Here is a 23332-nt window from a genome sequence, read left to right as displayed (position 1 = left end):
CTCACAGCATCTATTTAGCATAATTAGACTTACATGTGGCCTCCAAGTGCTCCTTGTAAGCTCTTGTTTCACATTAAACTGCTTTTTACCTCGAAATGATGTCAAGAACAAAAAAAAAAGATCCTGCAGGGCCATAAGTAGATTTAGAGTAAGTATTTTAGAGAAAGCAGCAGAGCCACAAGGTGCTGCAGCACTGGCGCCAAGCGGTGGCGCGTGCTGCTATAGCAGGAATGTAATGCATGTATAAGTGAATTATTTTGTGCAGTAAAGTCAATGTTTTTCAGTTGATGTGGATTCTATTGCTCTCAGATTCCTGAATGTCACATCTTGGCGAGGAACCGTTCACAGTCATGAATCTACTGTGGTTGATGTCGCCAACGTTCAGCAGCTCAGGTCTCATTTATTGCATTACAGACATAATCTGAAAGCAACATCTCGCGTGTTTTCATGAATCAATTTGCTCACATTTGACTCGTATCTCACGACATCAGACCAAGATGCTGGTATGACGTACACCTGCTGTCACTCACTCTAACACCTGTTTGCCTCCATTGCAGGATGTACTCCTGGATGAGTGGTGCAGTCTTGGTGTTGCGATTGCAACTTTGGCGAGGCCTCGGCCCACATCAGGGATGATGAGGCGAGCTGCAGCGGCGTCGATGTGATTTGACACACGTCCAGTCCCGTCACACCACCGAGCTCAGCAGGCTGGCTGTGACCTGCACACCGGAAGGTGACCTGCAGTCTAACTGTGTGTGTGTCACACAGGAACTACAAAGTGGAGGCTCTCTGACTTCTTGGAGTTGTCATGCCCACTCTGAGGTGGATGATCAGCGAGTATTATGGTCTGTCACCGGCGGACTTGAGCTCCCCTGGAGACCATGTGACTGCATTTCTTTCTTGTCTTTTTAGGAGTTGTATATTATGGGATGTATGCTGCTACTGCTGGATTATTATGGTCTGTCGAGGGAAGCGCGGGGGGGGTGTCACCATGACAACGGGGTTGCTAAGGGGGCTGGGACTACTAGTGGATAGGGGAAGGAGCATGCATGCAGTGAGTCTGGTGCGTGCATGTCTAGTGCTGGCAGTGTGCGCGTGTACTTGTGCGAGCGCGCGCGTGCTCGCTGGAGGGGGTGGGGGCAGGCTGAGTATTATGGTCTGTCCGTTGCGAGGTAACTATGCAGAGTCTTGTGCGAGTGTGGGAGGGGGGGGGGAGGTTATTATGGGATGTCTGCCCCCTTTGTGTGTGTTTGTGAGGATGTTAGCTAAGCTCTGCCAGTGAGGCTGGGGACGGAGCAACGTGTTTTGGGTCATCGACGGCTCGGGTTTTTTGTTTTTTTTTCTAATTCCGCCGATCATTGATTCGGCCGGGCCTGATGGACGGACACTAATTGACGACAACTGCCGCACAAACAGCCTGACTGGTGTCGATCCTTGCACCGACACACAGAGAGAGAGAGAGAGAGAGACGGGCAGAGCTCACCTCGACCTGGGACTGCACACACACACACACACACACACCACAGTAAGTTTCTAACGTGTGAAGGTTTCAACTTTTTTTTTCTTACGTGCCGTTTCAAAGTCGACAGTGACAATTTGCCGCTGACACTTGACAGCACTTCGCTCCACGTTGAGAGATACCTGCAGATCGACAACACACAGCCTAGTTGACCAACTTGTTTGAGACCGATGTCTGACATTAAATATCATGTACGTGATGTCAACTGAGCAAGGGTTGGCTGCGAATCTGTGCAGTTCATAATGATTCCTGTGATTGACATTATTCTTGTTATGTATTTCCCCAGCACCACCCCCCCCCCCCCCCCCCCGCCCGGACACCCCCGGTCAACAGTCCCACGTCATTTTCCCTCCTCCCTCGCCGACCGAGGAGCAGGGTTTAGGAGGGATTAATCCGACCAGCGAGACATCACATTACAACGGCGGAAACATGTCGGGCAGCGAGGATGAACGGGAGGACTTCGGAGCCGCGGACGATCACTCACTTCTCCGCGGTAAGCTCGCCCCTGCCCCCCCCTCGCTCCCTCCCCAGGAGAAGGTCCGTCTCCCCGTGACTCGAGCAGCTAACGTTAGCCGCAGCTAGCCGCGAGCGGTCGGCGCGGGCCGGTCCGTCACTCGCCGTGACAGATTAGTTAGCCAACTTGGCGAGCAACTGTCTGTAGTTCCCGCCGAGCCCCTCGTGGTCCACCGGCCTCCGGTGGGTTCCGTCTAGTGAACTGTCAAAGTTTCAGAGACAAGTTTCAACATATGCTATGGTGGCTTTCGCGGTGCGCGTGTGGGCGTGCACGAACATCTGCCAAGCCGTGCCAGTGCGCGCCCCCCCCCCCCTCCTCTCCTTCCAACCCCCTCCTCTCCTCTCTCTCCTTCCTCTCCCCTCCTTCCTCTTCTCTCCTATCCTCTCCTATCCTCTCCTCTCTCTCCTTCCTCTCCCCTCCTTCCTCTTCTCTCCTCTCCTATCCTCTCCTCTCTCTCCTTCCTCTCCCCTCCTTCCTCTTCTCTCCTCTCCTATCCTCTCCTCTCTCTCCTTCCTCTCCCCTCCTTCCTCTTCTCTCCTCTCCTATCCTCTCCTATCGTCTCCTATCCTCTCCTATCCTCTCCTGTCCTTCCCCTCCTCTCCTCTCCTTCCTCTTCTCTCCTCTCCTATCCCCTCCTGTCCTTCCTCTCCTATCCTCTCCTCTCCTCTCCTTCCTCTCCTGTCCTTCCTCTCCTTCCTCTCCTATCCTCTCCTCTCCTCTCCTTCCTCTCCTGTCCTTCCTCTCCTTCCTCTCCTATCCTCTCCTATCGTCTCCTTCCTATCCTCTCCTGTCCTTCCCCTCCTCTCCTCTCCTTCCTCTTCTCTCCTCTCCTATCCCCTCCTGTCCTTCCTCTCCTATCCTCTCCTCTCCTCTCCTTCCTCTCCTGTCCTTCCTCTCCTTCCTCTCCTATCCTCTCCTCTCCTTCCCCTCCTTCCCCTCCTGTCCTTCCTCTCCTATCCTCTCCTCTCCTCTCCTTCCTCTCCTGTCCTTCCTCTCCTTCCTCTCCTATCCTCTCCTCTCCTTCCCCTCCTTCCTCTCCTTCCTCTCCTGTCCTCTCCTGTCCTCTCCTGTCCTTCCTTTCCTATCCTCTCCTTCCCCTCCTCTCCTCTCCTTCCCCTCCTTCCCCACCTTCCTCTCCTATCCTCTCCTTTCCTCCGGCCTGCAGCAGTGATCCTCCTGTCCCTGTGTCGTACTAATGAAAGCATGTCGCTGCATGCAGATGAGGACGAGCCGGAGGATGCTGTGTCTGACGTTGAGGAGCAGGTACCCAAGTCCAAGAAGAAGAAGAAGGCCAAGAAGAGCAGCCGAGAGAGCAGGAGCACTAAGAGGCAGAGACCCGTCAGAGAGGTTAGTGTGCTGCTGCGCTCCAGGATGAATTGTTCAAGGACACGCTCACATCTTTTTTTTAAGTCTTAAAACAATACTGACATGTCAAAATCAGACCCCTTTGGGGCCAGGGGAGGGGATTCAGTGTAAGAGAGATGGGGGAGAAAATACACAACCCTTTTCACAATTTACACAATAATGTGTAAAACTACTCTGAAGTTCAGCTCAGCCTAGTAATACATACAACTATGATGAACACATTTTAGTATGGATTTTTGAATTGCTGTTTCTGCAGACTGTATCTTTGGGGGGATTTAATAAAGGTATTTTTGCAACTCACATCACTGATTCCGCCTGAGTCCAACCTTTACTTTTAAATGCATTTGTTTTTGCACAGAAGAAGGACGGTGTAATTGCTTTTACAAATCTCTTCGATGTGAAGAGAAACTATTTCTGTGTACACTACATTTTGTATGGACATGTCAATATTGTCACAAGATAGACTTAAAATAATGTAAACCTATCCTCAAGGTTGTGGCTCAGATTTGACAGATTTCTGCAAACCCCCCACCCCCTTATGCACGCACAAACACACACACACACACACACACACACACACACACACACACACACACACACACACACACACACACACACACACACACACTGGGGGACAATAGCAGCAGGGTAAGTGAAACGTTGCAGATGTTGATTTATTTCCTGCCTAATAGTGCACACTTAAACAATTACAGGGACTCCTGTGAGCCCTTGGGCTCAATCTAGGGTCCCACAGATCTACTGGACTTGCACAAAACCTCCCACAGTGACGGATGTTTTTGCAGCCAAATAGTGAGCTAATATGCCATTCCCGTCATACTTATGAGTTTTATTTACAGCAGGCGGTGAGGCTGAACTGCTTTGAAAAAAAATATGCATTAATGGTTAATTGCTGGATAGAACAGTATAGTAACAGATCAAAGGGGTTGTGGGGAAACAAGAGGGTTAAGTACATTTCCTGAATTAGGGCAGCAACAAACAATTATTTTCATTATCTCATCGTCTGCACATGATTGTCTCGATTAACTAGTCAATCGCGTCTTGAATGTCTGTAGACTGTAAATGATGCCCACTATAAATTCTCAGAATATTTCCCTACACATTCAAATTACTGAGCAGCAGTGAAAAACCCAAGGATATTCAATTGAAAATAAAATAAAAACAAAAACCCCAGGAGATCCTCAAATTAGAGATGCACAAGCCAGGAAAGAAAAAAAGTATTTTGCTTGATGAAAGAGGAAAAAGAAGATGAATTTATGAAAAAAAAATAGATTTAGTGACTGATCTGTGTCCGGTCGACCTGAAATGATAAATCATCCACTGACCAACGCTGCTTCATGGATGACAGGGCAGAGCTGTGTGACTTCTTAAACTTTTAATGTGTGCTTTATAGTTTATGTGATACATAAAAAGCACCACTGCCTTCAGGTGATTAGCAGTTGTCCTTTTTCAGAGATATTCTTTGTCTTGTAGGAGTTGCCAGTCAGCTCCCCTGAGCACCTGATCGGAATAGAAGCAGCAGAGAGGGAAGCGGGCGAGGGAGCTGTGCGGTCAGAGAGTGAAGGAAGTGATTATGCCCCCGGGAGGAAAAAGAAGAAACGCCTCAGCTCTACCAAAGACAAGAAAAAAGGAGGTGCGGCAGCAGAGAAAGGGGGATCGTCCAGTTCGAAGAGCAAACGCAAAGATCCAGATCCAGAAGAGGATGACGATGATGACGACGATTGCCAGGTAAGGATTCATCCGTACTCGACTGCAAAGTGAATAGCTTCTTCCTTCAGGGCTTCCATGTCAAACTAACCTCCCCTGATTGTTCCTTTCATCTCCTCCTGCCTCAGCCTAAAAGCTCCTCCCAGCTGTTGGAGGCCTGGGGCATGAAAGACATTGACCATGTCTTCACTCAGGAAGACTACAGCTCCCTCACCAACTACAAGGCCTTCAGCCAGTTTGTGAGGTAAGAAAACCCCTTTTATGTCAGTATATGTCAGGCATCGTTCACTTTAAAGTCCACGACCAAACATAAATTCAATGCAAAAACATTTTAGGGCATTAATTACTAATTAAAATGTTCAAAATTTCCACACAAAATAAAATCAGTGACATATTTTAAAAAGGAAACATTTCAAACTCTGTACTGCCAAGGCCTTTTTGCAAGTCTCTGCTCGAAAATGACATGCCCAAAATGAAGAGTATATCTCTGCAACTACAAGGTCTGTGTGAATCAGATATATGGGTCAGAGTGAATGAAGATGGAACACAGCATAAATGAAATATAGAATTTTTCGCCTAAAAAAAGAAAACATGTAGAGGGAATATCCTCAATGTAATAATGCAGATGAAACATTAAAAATGAAAAATTGCAACGCTTTCGATGAGGAAGAAATGCTGGTTTTAAGCTTGCTTTCAGAAAAGCAATGCAAAAGAAGAAAGTGGTCTCTTTGTCCTATGACACCGCGGTGTGTACGGCTGCAGTCTGGCAGGCGCTGAAAAGTGACTTTGTGTCCTTACCCAACGGGGCCGAATGCACAAACATTGCACAAGAGTTTTGGAGAATGTGGAACATTCCCAATTGTTTGGGGCGCATCGCTGGAAAACATGTCGCGTTTAGAGCCCCTCCACATGCAGGAAGTGGCTACAAAATTACAAAGGTCCATCTCGCCAATGCTCCAGATGTGCTGCGAGCGGCGAGTTACAAAAATGGGAGGTGCGCAACCTCGCGAAAGGACACCAATGCGGACCCCATGCCATGGGAAGTGACGCCGATGTGCGCACGGACTGATGCGTCAAGCATAAATCCAGCTTCCCCGGGTTTACTTCCTCAACAGTGTGGTAAATAGCGCACACGCTGTGGCATTTATTGACAGACAGACTGCAACCTGCACTGCAAATTCACTGCTTTGGTCCAGCGCCGTTTCTCCGGACCTCGCTATGCTCAGTCACACTCGCTATGCTTCTCGCTCACCCCTCTCGCTCTACCACACACACTATGCATGCACCGTAGTCGATTCTGCATACCCAAGAACTAGGGATGAACATAAACAGTGCGTACAGTACATCAACTCATTCTAAGCAAATCGACAAATTTACATGATTGACGCAATCGATGATGTTGATGCACTGTTGTAGCCCCAATAACAACATTTCTTTCATATGTTTTGCCTTAGGCCTTTAATTGCAGCCAAGAACCCCAAAATTGCTGTGTCGAAGATGATGACTCTGATGATGGCTAAGTGGAGAGAATTCAGCACAAACAACCCACTTAAGGTATTGCAATTCTGAATGAGGCTGCAAATCAGACTTTTAATGAATGAGACCGGTCATTGTTGCTGTCCTCTTCCGCGCTCAACGGTAGAGAGCCGAGTTCCTGATTCTGTGCTGTGTCCCCCTGTAGGGTTGTGCCACTGCCAATGCAGCTCTGGCAGCTGCCAACGTGGCTGCAGCTGTGGAGAACATGGTGGTGGCAGGGGCAGACGGAGGGGCAGAGACTGGTGCCGCCACTTCACCGACACCCGCTCCTACTCCTGCTGTTGCTCCGACACCTGCTGCACCCCCGCCACCTCCTCTCCGCAAGGCCAAGACCAAAGAGGGCAAAGGTAAAGTACAATAAATTAAGAACAGGTTTTTATAACTATGTCAAATCTTATTTATGGATCACAAAATGGATTCCTCATTTGATTATTCTTGAATAAACTTTGAACTGTGTTTCCTCAGGTCCCAATGCTCGCAAGAAGTCGAAGCCTACGCCGAAGCCTCCGCCCAAACCCAAACCCAAAAAAGTGGCTCCACTCAAGATCAAACTAGGGGGCCTCAACAGCAAGCGGAAGCGCTCCTCAGTAAGATCCTGTTCCTTTCACTGAATTCTTATCTTTCCAGTTTTCTACTTTTCTAATCGTCAGAATCAGAAATTGATACTAAGTGGAAAGGTGCTTCCTTCATCCTCAATGTCCTCTCTTTCTCTCTGTCACTCCATCAGAGCGATGAAGATGAACCAGATGTCGACAGTGACTTTGACGATGGGAGTTTTTCAGTCTCGGATGGCTCCAATCGCAGCAGCCGCCCTAAGAAGAAGCCCAAGAGCGCAAAGAAAAAGAAGAAAGGTTGGCATGGAAATATTACTGAATTAATAAGTCCGCTCTGGAGGTTTTGCTTTGTCGAATAAGACCAACGTCAAGGCCCAGATAAAGGCTATGGCTGGTCTTGTGTCCAGTTCCCTGTGCCTCATTCTTTTCTGGCTACTTTGCTGTAAACATCCTCTCTCAGTGGAGACGGAAGATGGTGACGGCTATGAGACGGACCACCAGGACTACTGTGAAGTGTGCCAACAGGGAGGGGAGATCATTCTGTGTGACACCTGCCCCAGAGCTTATCACATGGTCTGTCTGGACCCTGACATGGAGAAGGCACCTGAGGGCAAGTGGAGCTGCCCACACTGTGTGAGTACTTTAATCTCACCCCTGAGTTCTCTGCAGAGAAAAGGCCATGAGGTCGTATGTTAGATAAGACCGGGCCTGATTCTCGGAAGTATGAAAACCGCAGGGTAAAAATTACACCCGTCATTATAATACTGTTGTGTATTCAAACAAAGTTCCACGGACACTGACAGCAGATTATAAATGAATTTTGCAGGGTTTTGACAAAATGCGTTCTCCATTTCTCTTTGTCCTCTGCTGCCCCCCCCCCAACCCTTTTGCTCATGTTCCCGTCTATCCTCTCCTACTCCCCACCACATGCCTCCCCCCATCCTCCATTTCCTCCTCTTGTTCCTCCCCTCCCACTCCCCACCCTGTCTCTGCAATGGCTCCACACGCACATGCACACGCACACATTGCACACACACACCCTCCACCCATGGCGCTCTTGAATTCCCCCCCCACACCCCTCCCTTTTTTCCTTTCACTCTGTTCCGCATACCTTCCCCCCCCCCCCCCCCCCCCCCCCCCCACACACACACACACACACACACACACACACTCCCCACTCTCTCTCACGCGCGCACACACACGCACACACGCCTTCCCTCTGTCTGTAATTCTGCCACCAGGAGAAGGAGGGGATCCAGTGGGAGGCCAGAGACGAGCTCTCTGAGGCTGAAGGGGAGGACGAGGAAGACAGGAGGGATGAAGGGGTCGAGGAGGAAGATGACCACCACATTGAGTTCTGCCGGGTGTGCAAGGATGGAGGGGAGCTACTTTGTTGTGACACCTGCCCCTCCTCCTACCACATCCACTGCCTCAACCCGCCTCTCCCTGAAATCCCCAATGGAGAATGGATCTGCCCCCGCTGCAAGGTGTGCGCTGCGTACTGGTGTATACCAGTCAGTGCGTGTGCATGTGCTCACGTGGGCGTGCACACAGATTGCAGATTCCATCTTGTGCACATTTTTACTGGAGATGAAGAGCTTTTCTTCTTGCTGTATAAGTTTACCTATAGTATTTTAGACAAACTATAGCAGTTATTATTATGATTTCTCATGTCCTACAATTTCAACTTAAAAATCCAAATTTCTTTTAAGTGGTGAATTTCTTCTTTTCATTGATAAGCATCTTATCCTAAATGATTTCCCCTCCCTCTGCGTCTCCTAACAGTGTCCACACATGAAGGGGAAGGTCCAGAAGGTTTTGACATGGCGCTGGGGGGAGCCGCCAGCCCCCACACCTGTCCCCCGGCCTTTCGATCTGCCTGCTGATGCTCCTGATCCCCCACCGCTGGTGGGACGCAGGGAGAGGGAGTTTTTTGTCAAATGGTGCAATATGTCCTACTGGCACTGCTCTTGGGTGCAGGAGCTACAGGTACACACACTTTGTGAAACTGATTCCACCTGTGGTTGAGAACGTGCTCTGTTTGGAGACATTTTCTGTTCCCTCTCGTCACATTTAAACACACAACTCAGTCATATCTCAGATGAGTCCTTCTTCACTCCCCTGTCACTCTCTCCCAGTTGGAGCTGAACTGCCAGGTGATGTTCCGCAACTACCAGAGGAAGACCGATATGGACGAACCGCCACCGGTAGACTTTGGAGGCGAGGGTGATGATGGCAAGAGCACCAAGAGGAAGAACAAAGATCCTCTCTTTGTTCACATGGAAGAGGAATTTTACCGTTACGGTGTCAAGATGGAGTGGCTGATGATCCACCGCGTCCTTAACCATAGGTAGAAGACATAATTTCATGATGTGTATTTTTTATAGTTGATGGCATACAGATTTTGTTTTGTCTGAAAAAACTGAAGTTTATAAGAAGAAAAAATCAAGATGCTGTTGGTGTCAATTCAACATAATTTCACCTTTTAAAAAAATTCGGAAGAATATGAAGCTGACTATTAATTGTTTGAAGACAAAATCCAATGGCGTATCATACTGTTATCATATTATTATTACCGTTCTATTCTAACCCCATCTTTCCTGTATTTTTTCCATGTCAGTGTTGATAAAAAGAACAATGTGCATTACCTGATTAAATGGAGAGATCTGCCCTACGACCAGTCGACCTGGGAGAGTGAAGAGATGGACATTCCAGAGTACGACACCTACAAACAGACCTACTGGAATCACAGGTATGCAGAGACCTACAAAGTGTCACACCGTGCTTGTGAAAGTGTTTTGTCGCCTAAACTGCCATTTTCTCTCATAGAGAGTTGATGGTGGGTGAAGAGGGCCGACCTGGCAAGAAGCTGAAAAAGCCAGTGAAAGTCAAGAAGGCAGAGCGGCCGCCAGCAAATCCAGTCGTAGATGTAGGTATCGCGATTATGAAATGAAGGTTCGCTGTCGGGTGTAAAAGTAACCTGAATTGACGCAGATGTGGAACTGATATTCTTCCTGGTTTCTTTTCCTATAGCCCACCATCAAGTTTGATCGACAGCCTGACTACCTGGACAGCACAGGAGGCACTCTGCATCCTTACCAGCTAGAGGGGTTGAACTGGCTCAGGTTTTCTTGGGCTCAGGCCACTGACACCATTCTTGCTGATGAGATGGGTTTAGGCAAGACTGTGCAGACCGCCGTCTTTCTCTACTCATTGTACAAGGAGGTAAGGAATTTTATGTATGATTGTTGTTGTTTTTAAATGCTAGAGACACTGGAATGTCTTTTGTGATTTATAAGACGGAAGCTGTTTTTTCCCTCCATTTTAATCTATGTTAAGAGCTTTGTTTACTAATAAAATATATAATTTTTTGTCCAGTCTGCCCTCCTCTGTCAATGAGTGCTAGTTGGTGGGTTTCAGACATGTGACACACAGTATCTCTGTCCAGTAAAGGGGATGAGTTCAAAGAAAGGAACTCTATCCTAAAGGCAGGGCAAGACAAAAACATTCCATTTACATTTCTTGTAGTTTATCTAACATTAAATGTATTACATGTTTACATGTCAATGTTGATACCACTCGTCTTCCATTGATTACAGGGTCACTCCAAAGGCCCCTTTCTGGTCAGCGCTCCCCTGTCTACCATCATTAACTGGGAGAGAGAGTTTGAGATGTGGGCCCCCGACATGTACGTGGTGACCTACGTAGGGGACAAGGACAGCAGAGCTGTCATCAGGGAGAATGAGTTCTCCTTTGAAGGAAATGCCATACGAGGTGGAAAAAAGGCGTCCAAGATGAAAGTAAGGGAAAAAAATAGAAAAAAGGAGCAGCAGTAATGATATCTAATGAGCTGTATTAAAGACTTTTGATAGGAAAAAGTTATAAAATAGTGTACTGGTGCCCTACATACTTTCTATATCATTTAGTTTTAATAGATAATATCATTTTACATAAAAAAATATAAATATTTAGTTTGTCACCACTGGAATCAATTGCTTTTCCGTGCTAATAATTGTTCTCCTACTTCTTGTGCTTCACAGAAAGACTCACCAGTCAAGTTCCATGTTCTGCTGACATCATATGAATTGATTACTATTGATCAGGCGGTACTGGGCTCCATTGAGTGGGCCTGTCTCGTTGTAGATGAAGCACACAGACTCAAGAACAACCAATCCAAGGTAATTTTGTTCAAACATTGTTTTTTTATTTTTAAAATGAGTTTTTGAGCTTACCTGCTTACCCAATAATTTGCTTATTTATGTTTTTTTGTCACGTTTTTATTGTCATTGTCCAAAATTCAATGTGTTTTTCCTACTTCCAGTTCTTCAGAATTTTGAACAACTACCCGCTGCAGCACAAGCTGCTGCTGACTGGAACTCCTCTTCAGAACAACCTGGAGGAGCTCTTCCACTTGCTGAACTTCCTTACCCCAATGAGATTCAAGTCAGTGTGTGGCCACAGCACAATCACAATGCAGAGGACCTCATTGACATACCCGCTCATCGTGTTTATTTATGTTTTCCCTTTTCTCTGCAGCAACCTGGAGGGCTTTCTTGAGGAGTTTGCCGACATTGCCAAAGAGGACCAGATCAAGAAGCTGCATGACATGCTGGGACCACACATGCTCAGGAGGCTGAAGGCGGATGTTTTCAAACACATGCCCTCGAAGACTGAGCTCATTGTCAGAGTGGAGCTGAGCCCCATGCAGAAGTATGTGATAAGAGGAGATTTATGATAACCAAAATGAATCAAATCTACAGATTGTAAACTCAAGATTGGCATTATTTGCATGAATGAATTCCCCACACGTGTTCTGTATATTTGCCTGTGTCTGGTTGATGTTGACTCTTTACTCATTATTTATTTAACTTTTTTATTTGTTCTAACCCAGAAAATACTACAAGTTCATCCTAACACGCAACTTTGAGGCTCTGAACACTCGAGGAGGAGGAAACCAAGTCTCTTTGCTCAATGTGGTGATGGACCTCAAGAAGTGCTGCAATCACCCCTACCTCTTTCCTGCAGCTGCCATGGTATGGCTTATGATTTCTACTCAGTTGTGTGGAAACAGGGTGCATGTTATATTGTAGCACTGAATTATGTCGCTGAATTACTAAGTCAGATTCTCCCCCTGATTGCAGGAGGCACCAAAACTTCCAAATGGCATGTACGAGGGCAATGCTCTGACCAAATCTTCAGGAAAACTGACGCTGCTCCAGAAGATGATGAGGAAGCTCAAGGAAGGAGGCCACAGAGTTCTGGTCTTCTCTCAGATGACTAAAATGCTGGACCTGCTGGAGGATTTCCTGGAGAATGAAGGTTACAAATATGAGAGAATTGATGGAGGAGTCACTGGCAACATGAGACAGGAGGCCATCGACCGCTTCAACGGTGAGACATGGACATACAACGTTTTTATTGCCTTAATAACAGCTACTATTGTTTGCTACCGGTGTTGCAATTTTCTTTCTTTTTCTGATCTTCATTTCAACAGCTCCAGGTGCTCCCCAGTTTGCTTTCCTCCTCTCCACCAGAGCTGGTGGTTTGGGCATTAATCTTGCCTCTGCTGACACAGTCGTCATTTACGACTCAGACTGGAACCCCCACAATGACATCCAGGTATGCTTAACCTGACCTCAACCTCTTATCCGTGTCAACATGTTTATTTGGACGATGGCTGAGTAAGCTGTTCGTTTCATTTGTGTTGTAGGCGTTCAGCAGAGCTCACCGTATTGGCCAGAACAGGAAGGTGATGATCTATCGCTTTGTCACCAAAGCCTCTGTGGAGGAGAGGATCACACAGGTCTGTGAAAAATTTACGCTACAAGAAATTATACACACCTCTGAAAATTGTGTCAACTGTGTCATCAGTCTATGAGAAACAACTCATCACATTGACTTCCACTGTCTTTCCTCCACCAGGTAGCGAAGAAGAAGATGATGCTCACCCACCTGGTGGTGCGGCCTGGTCTTGGCTCTAAGACGGGCTCCATGTCGAAGCAGGAGCTCGACGATATCCTCAAGTTTGGAACTGAACAGTTGTTCAAGGATGAAATCGGAGAAGGTGAGTCTTGAACCAGCTTGAACCAGCACACGTGTTGAGTGGCAGTTGACTTTAACCCACTACCAGATACATTTCTTTCTAAGGTCTAGGATTTCATTTTTAAAGTTTTTTAGTCTGCATTTTACTATCTACAATTAAAGCTGCCATATTTGTGAGTGTAATTAACACTATTTTAAATCATCTGTTATGCACACTGTTTTTTTAATATGTTTGGATGAGAGATTTGGGATGGAATCTGTAAACGGGGAGAGACTCTTTACTCCTCCAACTGAGTTGGAAAGATCATTTCTCTTCTGGAATTCCAGCATGATCTGTCTGACGTTACAGGGAGTGAATTTAGTTTCAGCCTCCTGCCTTTTTTTTATTCTACCTGTCCTGCTTTCAGGGGACAACAAGGAGGATGACAGCAGTGTGATCCACTATGACGACCATGCAATTGACCGCTTGTTAGACAGGAACCAGGATGCCACAGATGACACTGAGCTGCAGAGCATGAACGAATACCTCAGCTCCTTTAAAGTGGCCCAGTATGTGGTCAAAGATGAAGACGATGAGGTATGAGTAGGTCTACATAGAATGTATGTGAATGTGTAACTTAATTGTTATTTTAATTTCAGTTGATTGGGCTCTGTAGAGATCATATTTAAAGTCTTAGCTGCAACATTTTATTCTAGACCAAGGTTAAAACTAGAGCTAACATTGTTGTTCAGCATTGTACAGACTTCATTTTCATTCCTGTCATATTCCATATAAATGACTGTTTTCCTTTGTTGAGGAGGAGGAGGTGGAAAGGGAGGTGATCAAGCAGGAGGAAAGTGTTGATCCCGACTACTGGGAGAAGCTGCTGCGACACCACTACGAGCAGCAGCAGGAGGATCTCGCCCGCAATCTGGGCAAAGGCAAAAGAACTCGAAAGCCAGTCAACTACAATGACGGTTCCCAGGAGGACCGAGGTATAAGACAGGGTACAGAACAACATATAATGCAACCTCTTCATGTGTGTGTGTATGCTGTGCCGTGCCGTTTGTGTTTGTGTCGTGTTGTTGTTGTTGAAATGTGGTAGGCGAGGAAGTGCATGGCATGAAGTTTGAACTTCAATTTTATGGCTTGTTATTAGGCATAGTTATGTGTTATTGTTGTGAGCTATTTTGAAATGTAGATTTTCTTCTCTTTAGAAACAAATATGATAATAATATAACAAATAGTCTAATGACCAGAATTGCACGATCGTCAGGATACAATTGCTGAATAAAGCCCCAAGATTGAATCCCTTCAAATATCTAACACAGGCTGATGTACAGACAACTGTTTTAGGTTTCTACTCAATATGACAAACAACGAGAAGCAAAAAAGTGACGTTAAATAGCCAGATGGTGATCGTACAACGCAACAAAGAGTTTAAGAGTGGAGTAGTAGTATAAGAGTTGAAAAGCATTTGCAGGATTGAAAGGAAGATTCATTTTAAATTTGTGACAGAAGACAGCACTAAAGTTAACCTACACTGATACTGATGAAAACATAAAATAACAAAACAGTGGTAAAACATTTTTCCTCCTTGTTAGTGCAGAACGACCACATGATCATTTGTGCTGCAGCAGTAACATGCATGCATTTGTAAACATTCTGTGTATTTATAGTAGTGAAAATGAACAAAACAAAACTTGATATCCTATAACCAAAAGAGAAACAATGACACTGCAAATATTTATGCGTGAAATTGTCTCCAATTGTTTCCATGCTTTTGTTTGTTGTTGATTGGGTAATGTTCATCCAAAAATGACCAATGATTCAAACTGCCTGTTAGAGTTACTCCTGCCTTCATGGTTTATTGTGTCATGTAGAGTCAGCCCTGTGTTTCAAAAAACACAAACATCATTTGAGTAATTAGGAAGAATATTGAAATCAGGCCCATGTGGAGTTTAGGTGTACTTTATCAAATAGTGCCTTGATTATGTTCAGGCAGTGAAGAGTTTATGCCTTGATATTTCTCTGTCAATGCTTTGTTCAGACTGGCAGGAGGATCAGTCGGATAACCAGTCTGATTACTCAGTGGCCTCAGAGGAAGGTGACGAGGACTTTGATGAACGGTCAGAAGGTAAGGCTCACTGTTCTAATCCCTGCTGTTCCTGTGCGTGTTGATGGTCAAATCACTCCTGCTCTTAACTTTGAGAAAACATTGATGTTGTAGCCATCATGCTGCTTTCTACGTCTAAAGAACCAACTACACCAACTTGATGGTATTCTTGTTTCGACTAAGTGTAGATTACAAGGCATCTCCACTCTCCCCGGATGTTTATTCAGATTCCGACGACAGCTACGATATCCTCATTGACAACATCAAAGTGTCACAAAACAGCAATTGTAGCTGCATCGTCTGCACTGAGCGCAGAGGAAAGAAAAGAAAGAAAGAAAAAGAAAATGGAAGGAAAGAGAAGGAAAAATGCAAAGAAGCAGGGAAAGAAGTTTAAAATCAACCTTCAATTCTGTATCAGCTGAACTGTACTTGCACTTCAAGAAGATCGTCTGTGTTCATATTAAATGTTCATTAAGGTGGTTTTAAAAAGAAATAACAAGGTTCATGTAAAAATGTCACTCAGTAATGTTTCAGAGCAAGTTGTTTATTTATATTAATTAATGTCAGTTGTTTAATTTGCATTTGATTTTTAAGCTGATATTATGTTTGTTTGATTTAATTATGGCTCTGTTCAGTCAGCTTTATAAAATGAAGTGTATCACAACGCTGCTTTCTGTATTGAATATTTTTAATGTAACACGCTTAAAGGAGAAGCGTGTAATGTAGTGTTGAGAGATTTGAAGGGAGACAGCTTCAGCAGGATCAGATTGAGGCGTGATGAGCAGTAAGTGGAAAAGCTCCAGGACGTTAAGAGCACACATGGCCATACATCAACAATTCAGTGCGATTGAACTTAAATATGCATCAGTGGATTGTGTTGTTGGCTTGAACCTACACTGAATTTCAGTAATTTTGTTTCAGCTAATGCCCGCAGACCAAACCGTAAAGGGCTGAGGAACGACAGGGACAAACCTTTGCCTCCACTGTTGGCCAGGGTCGGCGGGAACATTGAGGTGAGTTTTCTGCCGAGCCTGAAGACGTCCAGACTCCTTTTGTTCCTCACATGAACAGATAAGATGTAACTAGAAACCTGAGAAGATTGTTTCGTCAAAATATCAATGACCCAGCAGGAAACGCCAAGAAACAATGAGAATTGACCGTCTATACTGCTGTCATCCGACCTTTGCTTCTGTTCCTGCGATGCTAAAAGCATTTTTTTTCTCAACCTCTTTATTACATGGCAGGTTTTGGGCTTCAATGCACGTCAGAGGAAGGCTTTTCTGAATGCAGTGATGCGTTATGGGATGCCTCCTCAGGATGCTTTCACTAACCAGTGGCTTGTGCGGGACCTCAGAGGGAAATCTGAGAAGGAATTCAAGTGAGTCAAGTGTTGAATGATATAGTGTTTTTTGGTATGGATATGGGTTGGCTCTGATAATTATATATTCATCATTTTGTTACATTTGCAGTTTGTTTTATTTGTGCGTTTCTGTGAAATGTTTGCAAAGCTCACATGTACACTATGGGGATGTCACGTCACCTTCTCTTTTACACATGTACACAGGGCGTACGTGTCCCTGTTTATGCGTCACCTTTGTGAGCCGGGGGCCGATGGAGCCGAGACCTTTGCAGACGGCGTCCCACGCGAGGGGCTGTCCCGACAACACGTGCTCACTCGCATTGGTGTGATGTCACTCATACGGAAAAAAGTATGTTTATTTTTTTCCACACGTAGAAAATAAACAGTACAATTATTCCATCCTGAGTCAATAGTAGATTTAAATAATCCAAATATTTACCTGTGGTTTAATGGATAAAATGACTGATAGATTTACATAACGGGAACAGGTGCAGGAGTTTGAGCATGTGAACGGTCAGTGGTCAATGCCCTGGATGGCAGAGCTGGAAGAAAACAAAAGGGCTGCAGCTTTGGCTGCTGGTGAAGACCCCAAGACTCCCTCTTCTGGGACCCCTGCAGACACACAGCCCAACACTCCTGTCCCAGGTACACACACACGCATGCACACACCTGTGTCTTTCCTAATTTAAGAGGACCCTCATTGACATAATGCAGTCCCTAACCTCCTTAAAACCAATTGTTGACTTTGAAGGGTTTCAAACAGACAAACACTAACAACTGACTGATTGACGAAACATGTTGTGGCTCCATTAAAAACTATATAGATAGGACGGCTGCAGAATTGAGTGGATACATGAATAAATACACTAAAGCAGCAATATTAAACAAACATGTGGCTCTTTCTGGGTCTGGTCATTTCATTTCAGTTTCATAAAACACTAAAAGAGACTTCTCTTTTTCAGTGACCAACACACACACATACATATTTGTTATAACACTGTCTTTATGGGGAGGATTTGAGAAATAACGTAGCCTTTCGCCCCAAACAAAATAGTTTTCTTTGTATTGCATTGAAAGATTTTTTCCTGTTAAGCTTATCTTTTAGTTGGGGACCAAACAGACATTTACCCATAATAATGTTGTCTTATTCCTGGCGCCCTCTTGTGGCTACACCCCTAAAATCTGAGACGACTTAATATTGACCACCAAACCAATTATTTTAAAACTTTTTCAACCATAGATCTTTAAAAAAATTTGTGGTATTTTGGTGATATACATAAGAGGAGAAGGATAGTAATCTTTGCACATCTATCATTCACAGACGATTTGTCTAAATCAGAGGACAAGGAAGACATAAAGAAGGAAGGAGAGGATGGCAAAGGGGCCAAGAAGGCAGATGATCCAGAGGTAAATTCTGCTTTTAGCCATTTTTGTTTAAAGTAGTGACATTAGTCAGATTAAATTTTTTTTCTAATTTGAGGCTGGCCACATCTCCCATAGATTATTGAAATCCCGGATGAGTCTGAAAAATCCCCTGGGCTTGAAAAAAAGGAAGGAGAGGCCGACTCTGCTCCAGGGAAGAAGGAGAAAGAGAAGGAGACAGGAGATGGAGATGAAGGGAAGGATGAGGAGGCTGAAGACACAAGTAAGGAGAAAGAAGAGAAGGACCAGACTTCAGACGTGGGGGAGAAGGACATGTCTGCTGTTAAGGGTGATGCTACAGAGGGCAAACCTGATTCAGAGGAGGACAAGTCTAAAGGTGAGAGAGATGAAAACACTGTTTTCAAAATCGTCCACATTCCAATTATCTTTACTAATATAACTGTGCTTTTCTCACCTCAGCTGAGGAGGGCAAAGATGAAAAGATGGACACCACTTCGCCTTCAGAGGAAAAGAAAGGTACAAACACAAACTCCATGAATGCATTTATAAGATGAAGCCAATGTCAAATTGTAAATACAAGAATTATCCTCCAATTATCACCATGACTTGACATTTTACTTTGTTGCTGTCGCGTTTACGTTTGTCTGTTGTTTTCTCACAGAGCAAAAAGAGGAGAAGGATGGTGTGAGGACAGACGAGTCTGGCAAACTGCAGAATGGAGAGAACACCAAAGACAGTGCAACAGCTGCACCGGTGGTTAACGTCAGCGAAGAGAAGAAGAAAGCCACCAAGCAGAGGTTCATGTTCAACATTGCTGACGGAGGATTCACAGGTGGGGATACACACTCAATCACACGCACGCACACGCACTTTTTGTCTTTTGTCTTCCCTCTTTTTTCTCTTTCAGTTCAGTCTTTTGACCTTTCCGTCCTGTTTTCCCAGAGCTTCACTCTCTGTGGCAGAATGAAGAGCGGGCAGCTACCGTCACCAAGAAGACCTTTGAGATTTGGCACCGTCGCCATGACTACTGGCTGCTGGCTGGCATCATACAGTATCCTTTCAAATGTTTGTGGACAAAAATATTTAGTTTAGTGCAATTGTGTGCCGGGTCTCCCTGTCACACACTAGTCATACACAATTTTTAAAAGTCAGCTTGGACTTTGCCGAAAATGTTTCTCTATTTTCTGATATTTTACAGATCAAACAACATTGAAAAGTAGTTGGCGGTTTAAATTTAAATAATTATTAGTTTCAGCTTTCTATGACATTAATGTATTGTAGGTGATAGAAACTTGAAGCGGTGAATATGAAACAAAAAAGTATAAGTAACCATATTTGGAGGAGTGGGGGGTGGGTCCTGACTGAGAGCTCGTCCAGTACACATCCACCTACACCTGCATCCTGCACCTATTGGATGGTACTAGCTGTCAATCACGCTGTCCACTCCCAAATAAAATGTTTTGCAACCAGTGGAGTCGCCCTCCGCTGGTCAGTCCAGAGAATACGGGTTTCAGACACTTCCGCATTGGCTTCACTTTCCAGATCCGTTAACTACATCCGATTTTATATACAGGCTATAGCCAAATTCCTTAAATGCCTTTAATTCTTAAATCTTGCTTAAGGGAAAAAAGATTCATTAATATTTAATGAAAAATAATAATAATAAAAAAAATTTCAACTGTACCCACACATGTAGCATCTCTCCCTTAATCAATTATAATATGACCCATATGAAATGATGTTGTCACACTTAACCCGAGCGTCTTTCAGACATGGCTACGCTCGGTGGCAGGATGTGCAGAACGACGTGAGGTTTGCCATCCTCAACGAGCCTTTCAAAGGGGAGATGAGCAGAGGAAACTTCCTGGAGATCAAGAACAAGTTTCTGGCACGCAGGTTCAAGGTGAACTGAGTGCTCATTGATATAAGGGTTCCCTGTGGCCGTGTGTGGTTCTCTGTGTCTGTGTCTCTCTCGTGTCTCACTGGACTTCTTGTTGTCTCTCCTGTTAAGCTATTGGAGCAGGCATTGGTGATCGAGGAGCAGCTGCGCAGAGCAGCCTACCTGAACATGACAGAAGACCCGGCCCACCCCTCGATGGCCCTCAACACTCGCTTCAGTGAGGTGGAGTGTCTGGCCGAGTCCCACCAGCACCTCAGCAAGGAGTCCATGTCTGGAAACAAACCTGCCAATGCAGTGCTGCATAAAGGTAAAATAGACAGCTCATTTGGAAGTGATGGGTAGAGAGGGGATTCTCATGGAGCTAGAAAATATGTGAATGAGTCTGGCCTTTTATTCAAAAGGGCTCCACAAATTCCTTATTGTCATCTCTTAATTTAATTTCTTCAGCTAGAACCATGACAATCTGTTTTTTACGACTGCCGTTTTAGTTCCTTTCTGAATATGAGTTTGAGTGAGAGTGAGAGAGAGAGAGAGAACAAAATCTTGGCCTCATTTTTGATTGTATCAGGAATATGAAAAAAGAGCAGCTATGGAAAGACAAACATGTTGATTTCAGGGCTCCAGTTTTAGCTGCTAACGTAACCAGCAACCACATCAGGTGCAACACTGTGGTTGAATATAGAACAACTTGCAGGTTTGAAACACTTCTACCACCCAGTAATCCATCTTTTGCGTTGAACAGAAGCTCTCTTGGGCTGCAACCAATGATTGTTGTTAAAAAGCTGAATAATTTACAATGTTGTGGACAGCTGTGGTTAGCCATGCTAGAAGTTTATGCTAACAATTCTGTCGACACCATTTCTTGTCCCATCCTGTTTTTTTTTTTGCCACACCATGAAAGGCAATTTCTGAAAAAGTTGCAATCCGGACGACTGTATCTGAAAAAAATGTGGAAATTTCAAACCCCAGAATTTCACCAGACAAAACTAAAATACTAAAACCGTCCTTCATTTACATTATCTCTGTGTTGTGCTTACAGTTCTCAAACAGCTCGAGGAACTGTTGAGCGACATGAAGGCTGACGTCACGCGTCTCCCAGCGACAATCGCTAGGATACCCCCGGTCGCCGTGCGACTGCAAATGTCCGAGAGGAACATCCTCAGCCGATTGGCCAGCCGGGGCCCCGACATCACCGCTCAGAACCAGTCACAGACCTCACAGCAGATGCAGATGCAGGTGCAGCGCTGACCAATCACCTCACATGTTTCACCGTCACTGACTGAGGCCCATCACCCTCACCTAACTGCCATGTAGCAGACGTCCTCCCCCTCAACCACCATGTGCAGCACAGGTCAGTCCTCCTCGCTCTGCACCCACAACCCACCTCTGGACTAAGAAGAGCATCAGCTGTGCTGCTGGACTTTCTTGTAAAAAGACGGGAACTGTAGATGTAGGATGGGGGCGAATGAAAGGGTCATCTCTCGTTCTTTGGCAGACTAGAAACAAGTCTCTCTCCTCCACCGGGATTCAGATTTAACTCCTCTTACTTGAGGACTGTCGTCGTGACTGTACTACAGGCAGATCCATTGACCTGTCCTGTTCTGTCTTCACAGCAGGGTCAAACTTGTGTATGTAACTGTGTGTATCACTAAGCTGACAAGAATAGACGGGAGGAACAGCAGCATGCTTGGAGTTTACTGGTGCTTGGTAGTCACTTTTTGACTATTCAAGAAATCAAGGGATTTTATTGTGCTCATTCTCACCTGTAGAAAGTTGTGATATTTAACTTTTTTCAACTCTAATGTCTTCACCTGTCTGAAAGTGTGTGTGTGTCCAGGATTTATGTATCTATAAACAGGGCATATTAATGTGCATCTCTACTGCAGAATGCCCCCCCCACACTGACAGACTGTTACTGTCACAGTTACCCGTCCCTGCATCCTTACCCTCCTTCCCAAACCTCCACTTGCCCCGTCAGGAGACCTGGTTTGGGATCTGCTACCCCCACCAGCACCTTGACATTCCTAACTGCACCACAGATTTGCTCCCTGGGAATTTTCCAATTTTTCCTGCCCTAAAATATGGACATGCAATAGCTGCAGAGCTTTTAGGTACATGGGCTGGTTTTAAGAATGATGGCAATCTTAATTTAATTTCTCTCTGTCTATAGTTATGTTGTTTTACATTATTGAATGTTATTATTATGGTTACCACCTTGTTGTTTTTATCATTGCTGTTGTTTTTATGGACACAATTAAAAGTCAACAGTTTGTCGAGGTTTGTTCATTTTTCTTTCAAGAAACTGTGAGTTCCTTTTATTCCTAATGCAAGAAAACCGTATTTGTCAATTTTTAAATACAATTTCCCCACATTAACAACAAGGTAATGAATTGCAGTGAAAATGTCTTTTTTTTTTTTGGATTAATTTTCCCTTGGGTATAAATCCAGCTGACCTTTGTGATCCCCATGACTTTTCCTAAAGTGCCACTGTGATGTCCACTTTTGTGCTTTTTAGTAAAATGTCTGAAAGACTCTTTGATGGACTCTCATGAAATCTCTGCCATGTCCACAGCAGGAAAGATTTGTAATTACGTCAGTGATTCTTTTACTTTCCATCTAGCTATATCATCAGTCCTTTTTCTGTCTAACTCTTTTGTTTGTCTAAACAACTGCAAAACCAGTGACGCTCTCAGCTGCACTCTGTGTAGGTAGATCAGCAACTGCTCGGATGCTAATTTGCTAAAATAGACATCAACATGATACTTTTTATAAGTTAAACATTCACAGAGCTGTTAGCATGAGCTGGAGGCTTTTCCAAAAAAGTTAGTACAGTGAACTTACGTTGCAGAAATTTAAAAAACAACAACAACACTTTAGCAGAGGGTTAGCGATTAAATCAGTATTTAACTGCAAGAATAGCTTTAGAGCTCATTGGCATAGATTATTTAGTCCCTTCTACTGGATGGATGAAAGCCACTCTTTGAAAAAAATTCCCTTAATTGATGTTTTACTGGACAGCACTGTCAATAGACATTGGTCAAAATAAATCTATTATGTTTTGAAAATATATCACACTTACATTTTTTGTACTGATCAGTGACTCCTTAATCTGTATATGAATGTACAGGTATGTAAGGTATTTTTTCCTTTCACTCTTGTTTATGTAATAAATGATTTTGTGAGTGCCGAAACCAGTTACCAGTTCAAAGTGTAAGTTACTTTTGTGACGCATGATGTGCTTTGCATACAAGCCTCGAAAGATGGGGAAGAATTTACATTTCAAATGAATGCTGATTTGCGGGGGGAGATGGAAAGTTGGATGGAGCCTTTGTGTGTCA

At 44.6% G+C, this 23332-nt stretch overlaps 1 protein-coding gene across 4 annotated transcripts; it reads left to right on the top strand.

The window, feature by feature from the left end:
- Positions 1-1808: 1808 nt before the first annotated feature.
- On the top strand, positions 1809-23188 carry chd4b (chromodomain helicase DNA binding protein 4b). 4 transcript variants are annotated; one of them, XM_035641024.2, is made up of 39 exons: positions 1809-2012; positions 3253-3380; positions 4890-5144; positions 5252-5367; positions 6578-6677; positions 6805-7006; positions 7125-7246; positions 7387-7510; positions 7674-7846; positions 8455-8700; positions 8999-9202; positions 9352-9563; positions 9834-9965; positions 10043-10142; positions 10247-10438; positions 10813-11013; positions 11254-11391; positions 11535-11656; positions 11750-11923; positions 12105-12246; positions 12355-12604; positions 12708-12832; positions 12924-13016; positions 13136-13277; positions 13663-13832; positions 14056-14230; positions 15286-15372; positions 16273-16364; positions 16596-16729; positions 16916-17060; positions 17200-17356; positions 18033-18118; positions 18212-18470; positions 18554-18610; positions 18756-18926; positions 19037-19145; positions 19865-19997; positions 20106-20301; positions 21034-23188. In XM_035641024.2, the coding sequence occupies exons 1-39, from the start codon at positions 1949-1951 to the stop codon at positions 21240-21242; spliced, it is 5937 nt and encodes a 1978-aa protein (XP_035496917.2). In that variant the 5' UTR covers positions 1809-1948; the 3' UTR covers positions 21243-23188. The 4 variants fall into 4 exon arrangements, with proteins under 4 accessions (XP_035496917.2, XP_035496899.2, XP_035496908.2 ...); XM_035641006.2 differs by having other exon boundaries at positions 14056-14242; XM_035641015.2 differs by having other exon boundaries at positions 14053-14230.
- The last annotated feature ends 144 nt before the right edge of the window (positions 23189-23332 follow it).

Source organism: Scophthalmus maximus, chromosome 1 (assembly GCF_022379125.1).
Source record: "Scophthalmus maximus strain ysfricsl-2021 chromosome 1, ASM2237912v1, whole genome shotgun sequence".
In the NCBI taxonomy this organism is placed as follows: Eukaryota; Metazoa; Chordata; class Actinopteri; order Pleuronectiformes; family Scophthalmidae; genus Scophthalmus; species Scophthalmus maximus.
This window is presented reverse-complemented; position numbering and strand designations above follow the sequence as displayed.